The 6,054-nt window shown below is 43.8% G+C and overlaps 2 protein-coding genes across 2 annotated transcripts; both read left to right on the forward strand.

The window, feature by feature from the left end:
• The first annotated feature begins 1,970 nt into the window (after nt 1–1,970).
• On the forward strand, nt 1,971–3,272 carry LOC124119684 (uncharacterized protein F54H12.2-like). Its single transcript, XM_046482280.2, has one exon. The coding sequence runs from the start codon at nt 1,971–1,973 to the stop codon at nt 3,270–3,272; it is 1,302 nt and encodes a 433-aa protein (XP_046338236.2).
• Nucleotides 3,273–4,816: 1,544 nt separating this feature from the next.
• On the forward strand, nt 4,817–5,722 carry LOC125373298 (death-associated inhibitor of apoptosis 1-like). The gene is made up of 2 exons (XM_048384298.1): nt 4,817–5,145; nt 5,545–5,722. Exons 1-2 carry the CDS (start codon nt 4,817–4,819, stop codon nt 5,720–5,722), a joined length of 507 nt encoding a protein of 168 aa, XP_048240255.1.
• The last annotated feature ends 332 nt before the right edge of the window (nt 5,723–6,054 follow it).

Raw genomic sequence — 6,054 nt, forward strand, 5'->3', positions numbered from 1 at the left:
ATGATATAAAACGAAACATCATCCATTATATTCTATCATTACACGATGAGCTCTCGAGAGATAACTTCAGACAAAGTACTGGAAGATTATTATTTCACTCCCAGAGATCCGGGCGCGTTTTTGGGTCCGAGTAAACTCAAAAAGGTGTTAAAAGGTCAATTGAAAGTTCCAGCGAGCAGTGTCAGACGGTTTGTCAACAATCAAGATGCTTACAGTTTACACAAACCCGTCAGATACCGTTTCAAACGAATAAAAGTCAGAGTGAATTCTATCGACGAAATGTTTGACGTGGATTTGGCCGACCTGTCTAGGTTTACGAAGTGGAACGATGGTGTGAGATACTTGCTGGTGGCCATCGACATATTGAGCCGCTTTGCATTCACCCTTCCGTTAGACAATAAGAAACCCGAAACCGTCTTGAAAGCTTTCAAACAAATCCTCGAACAGCGACGTCCCGGAAAGGTGAGAGTAGATGGCGGAAGCGAATTTAAGGGGACGTTCAAGACGTTTTTAGAAAAACAAAAGATAAAACTTACCATAGCTCGCAACGAAAACATCAAAAGTAATTACGTTGAACGTTTTAACAGAACACTGAAATCACTGATCACCAGATACATGACCCACAATAACACCAAACGTTATCTGGAAGTTCTGGCGGATTTAGTATCCAATTATAATCACACCCTTCATTCGTCTCTGCCTCATCTCTCTCCTGCAGACGTCGATAAAACCAACAAAGTGAAAGTGTGGGATCACCTCTATCTGGAACCTCTGAGAAAAGTCAAACCCAACATCAAGAAATACTTATTTAAAGTGGGCGACCTGGTTCGCATCTCATACCTCAGGAAACCTTTCACCAAGGAACTCGATCTCAAGTGGACGGAAGAACTGTTTAAAGTGGCTCGACGTTACAAGAAGCAAACGTTCCCTCAGTACAAGCTGAAAGATTTCCACGACGAACCCTTGATAGGTAGCTTTTACGCGAACGAACTACAGAAGGTCGAGAAAGAGGGTGATGTGCTGTGGCAAGTCGACAAAATTCTGAAAAGAAAAAAGGTGAAAGGCAAGACCCATGTTCTAGTGCGTTGGCTAGGGTGGCCCAGTTCCTTTGATTCCTACGTAGAAGAGAGCGAACTGAAAGACCTCTGATGATGGAAAAGTACATTTTTCTCAAAAGCTCAGACTCCAAAACAACCTCCTTTCCTGAGAATTCACCCTATCATTTTCGAGTCAAATTAAATCAAAGGTTAGTCTTTGACGGATTCTGGGTGGTGTCTTTAGTCGAGCTCAATTTTGGAAAGCTGGATCCGAAAAAAATCCCCAGTGGTGACCCCTACGTGGACGTGTTATGTAACTTATGTGACAGCTCGTTGGTAGGGGAAACTCAACTGGCCTTATTGAGACGCATCGATCTGAGACAGGGGCCTACCTATACGTTTGGTAGTGAATTTACCATTCGTGTCAAATTAAAAGAAACCGACAATATTGAGCTGTATTTAAAGTCGGGGAGTACCTCTACACCGTCATTCTTAACGGAAGAGACCTACGCCACACTTCACTTAAGACGTTATCCTTTTGTGGAGTAAACATGGATTCCTCGCGCCCATTGTATTTCCCCGACTACGCCAAGTTTAAACATTACTTTGACAAACACGCGACAAGGTCATCCTCCAGACTGGTTAACGGGAAGATGCAAAGGATGGTGATCCCAGTTCATCGACAGGCAACACAACAACAAAAGGCAGATCCTCCAACTAAGGTCACTCTCCAAATGACATCCGAATCCCAAAGTGAAGTAGAGAGAGCAGAAGCACACGGCAAAAGAGAAAAGGCTTTAAAACGCAAGGCGGGGGCTAAGTGCGTCACAACCAAGAAGATACGTCGGACTGACAACATCAACGCACCTTCCAAGACGGCTAAAGTGCTCAAGTGTACCCCAGTGAAAGAAAACGACATCTTTAGTTAAAATCATGGCCCTGTTGAACGACAAAGAATTCGAGGAACTGGTTCCCGAATCGTTAAATCTCTTCACTCTTCCTTCCTATCAAACCAGCGTTCAGAAACATTACTTCGTCAACGTGCGTCCTCTGAGCCAAATCAACGATTCAACGCCTTTGGAATTTCACGTGTCCAATTCCGGGGGCGACTACGTCGATCTGAAGCGCACCCGTCTGCACCTCAATGTCAAAGTCACTCAAACGGACGGTACAGCATTAGCAGAAGATGAAAACGTGGCCCCCGTGAACCTGTTTTTGCAGTCGCTCTTTTCTCAAGTGACGGTCTACCTGCAGAATCAGCTCGTGTCTTCCACCAACAACCATTACGCTTACAAAAGTATGATGAAGACCCTGTTGGAGTACGGAGCCGAGGCAAAGACCACTCAGTTGACAGCTCAGCTGTTCTACAAGGACGTAGCCGAACAAAACTCCGACCTGGAGAGCAGCGACGTCACTGGATCTATCAACGGCGGAATGTCATCGAGAGCCTCCTACATAGCGGACAGCAAAGTACTGACCATGTCGGGACCCATCTACGAAGATATCTTCGACATGAACCGGTACCTGCTGAACGAGGTGGACCTGACATTGAAGATGTACAGATCGAATCATAAATTCTGCTTGATGAGCAGCGTGACCGAGCACGAATTCAAAATTCAGATCTTGGATGCCTACCTGCAGGTGTGCAAAGTCAAAGTCAACCCCGCCCTGATCTTGGCTCACAACACGCTGTTCGAAAAGACGAACGCTCTCTACCCGTATACAAAAAATGAGGTCAAGGTCACCAGCATTCCCACCACGCAGCAGACTCACTGCATAGACAACGTCTCTAACCCCGTGGCCAACAGATACGTCGTCGGATTGGTGGACAGTTCGAGTCTAAATGGCAGCTATACAGGCAACCCGTTTAATTTTAAGTCGTCCATGCTTAAAAAGATGACGTTGTACATCGATGGGGTCAGTGTTCCGGGTCAACCCACCGAAGCAGATGATGTCGCCTGTTACGTTAACATGCTAGACGGCATGGGTCTGTGGAAGGAAAACAAGGGAAACGCTATCACCAGAAGTGAATTTCTCTTGGGGAATGCCTTGTTCGTCTTCGACATTGATAAAATGTGTGCAGATTCGGAGTACCTGAACCTGGTGAAATCTGGAAGTGTGAGGCTCGAACTTGAATTCAAATGGCCACTCATCACGACGCTGAGTTGCGTCGTCTTGACTCAGAGGAATTCCATCATCGAAATCGACCAGGCTCGCAACGTGTTTGTCAAGTAACTTTCAATTCATCCAAAAGAAAAAAGCAGAGACAATATGAAAGCCTCTCAGCTTTGGTGCGCCATACGGTGTGACCCGAGTTTACAATCTCACGTCATAGGTGTTTTTGCCAAAGATACTTTGCCCACTCTGACACCTGGCCAGCGTGCCAAAGGTGTGGGACTCATTGTCAACACAGAGACTAGCACAAGAGAAGGTCGTCACTGGATCGCCATGTATTTCAAAGGGAATAAAGCAGAAATGTTCGATTCTTTATCAGAACGACCCGTGGATAAAGTATTCGATCACTATTTGAAGTCTGAGAATAGCCCCTCTTACACTCGCAATAGAAAGCAATTACAATCTTCAAACTCTGATACATGCGGATTGTTTACATTGTATTATCTGTTATGTAAATTCAAATCCAATTTACGCATGGATGATATTGTACAGCAGTTCGATACAAATGATCATTTAATCAACGATGAATACGTTTCCGCATTTGTTTGTCGCTATTTTAGATATTGTACAGATTCGTGTTCACGCCTTTTTCATGAGTCATGTACAAGATAATCATATGAAATGGGAATGTAGTTCGTGAAATGCTTTGTTTCATGTCTATATGCTGTGGTAGAAGTCAATAAAACATCAGTTTTAGTCCTCATTGTGTTATGTTGTGTATAAATACCTATGTGAGTAGTCCATCAAAAACAGTTCTATGGTAAAGAGTGACCAAGACACATCATCACCATGGAAGAAGAATTGAAATGTCTGTTGCCTTTTCAAACCCCTACTACCATATCAGTGGTGGGCGGGTCATCGAGCGGTAAAACATTTTGGGTTGCACAACTGCTAAAAGAAGTCAATAGCATGTTCGACCCAGCACCAAACCTCATTATTTACTGTTACGCTGTTTGGCAAGATGTGTACAGTGACATGGAGAGATCTGTCAACAACAACATTCGATTTCGGGATTCTCTACCAACAGAAGATGAACTAAAATCGTATTCTTTGGAGTCTGACAAGAACTGTTTGCTGGTCGTCGATGATTATATGGAGCAAGTGTGTAAAAATCAGTTATTCTTACGTCTCTACAGTACTTTATCCCACCACCTCGGGATTTCCGTCATAAACATACACCAATCGGCCTATCCCAAAGGAGAGTGTAACAGAACCATGTCTTTAAACACTCATTACTTCGTGCTGTTGTCCAACCCACGTTCGGCACACGAATACAAAATTTTAGCATCACAAATATTTCCGGGTCAAGCGAAATATTTTTCGGATTTCTTCCAGGATGCTGTGAGTAGGAAAAAATATGGGTATCTCGTTATGGATGTGTCGCCCTATGCAGAAGAGGAATACGGACGTTTGCGTACGGGGATATTTCCAGGTGACGTGTGCACGGTGTACTTACCACAGTAAGGAAAAAACAAAAACAACAGAAAACAAACCATTGCGCATGACATTGTTGATGTGTGACTAAGAAGTACAGATGTGCTATACCCTTTTGGTTCATTTCGCTTTCACCCCTCAAACAGAACAGAACTAAGGCTCGAAACACGATGGATGTATGTGGGAGGTTTGATGTCGATTCAGTTACAGACTGCGCAGAAATAATAGAGCGCAGTACAGATGTGTACGGAGAAAAGCTTACCGACAGACTGAAATCCTTCGCTATCTGGCCTCTTCAGATGAAGCAGTCTCCAAAATCCATGGCAGAGGCTGGATTTATATACACAGGACAATACGACAGAGTCTACTGTTTCAAATGCAAAATTCGCGTACACCGATGGATGCCAGAAGATGACCCGATGACGGAACACTTCAGACTGTCCCCTCGCTGTACCTATATCCACATGCTGTGCGAAGAACCCAGGGTCAACAAGGAAGGGTAGAAAAAAGAAATCTCTGTTGTTTTTTGTTTTTTTGGATGCAATAAAACACTATTGACAAGCATGCACCTGTTCATTTGAGAGCGAGACAATCAAACAGTAAACACCATTATGAGTGAACTACTGGAGAAACATTTGACTTTTCTACTGATGCTGGAACAAGCTAACACCAAGCAAAGAAAAGCTTTGCTGACGCATGCATCGCATGAACAGTTTATGGGTGTTATCACTCTGTTATTCAACATTTTAAGAGGGAATATACACTTATCGGATGAGGATAAAATTCGACTGTCGCGTCACAAGAAGTGCATTCGATCCTTGGCCAGCAAGACAGTAAGTCGACGTGAAAAACGTGAGTTGATACTCGCACATCATTCTATTCTCCCGGTTTGCATCAGAGCCTATCGAGCATACCTCTCGTCGTCAGCACAGTCGGAAGATAACGTTCATCATGAGCAAACCTTTGGTTCTTCTGACGAGGGAGACGTATCAAAGATTGATGACCAACAGAGAAGAACAGAATCCACAGACGACAGTGAATCAGACAGCGGAGGATTCTCAGACAGCGATTTCTAATAGACTTGACAATGATACATCACTACCTGTTACAGAGGGACAAACTGAAAGGAAGCTCATGCTTCAAGTTCCTGACCAGTTAATCAGAGACATTTCCTCTACGAAGACAATAGGGAGGTTAATGGCTTTGTGGTTGTTCGTCAAAGAAAGCATTCTGAGTGGGCAATTGAGTTTGAATAAACATTTACAAGTTGTGATGAGCAATGGAGATGTATTGCATAATTCAAACATTGTGGACTTGATTCGCTATGTCATCACGTCACCGCGTGTTCAAAGCAGACGGCATCCGGAGGGTTACCAGGAATTTCGTAAACTTTTAAGACAATTAAACG

The sequence above is a fragment of the Haliotis rufescens genome, unplaced genomic scaffold, assembly GCF_023055435.1.
Source record: "Haliotis rufescens isolate VD_foot unplaced genomic scaffold, xgHalRufe1.0.p SCAF_5, whole genome shotgun sequence".
NCBI lineage: Eukaryota > Metazoa > Mollusca > Gastropoda > Lepetellida > Haliotidae > Haliotis > Haliotis rufescens.

Bases quoted from the DNA above. Each gene is read 5' to 3' on its own strand.
- LOC124119684 (XM_046482280.2), top strand. From the start codon at position 1,971: ATGGCCCTGTTGAACGACAAAGAATTCGAGGAACTGGTTCCCGAATCG.
- LOC125373298 (XM_048384298.1), top strand. From the start codon at position 4,817: ATGGATGTATGTGGGAGGTTTGATGTCGATTCAGTTACAGACTGCGCA. The intron at 5,146-5,544 runs GTAGAAAAAAGA...GGTTTGCATCAG, and splicing joins CCCAGGGTCAACAAGGAAGG to AGCCTATCGAGCATACCTCT.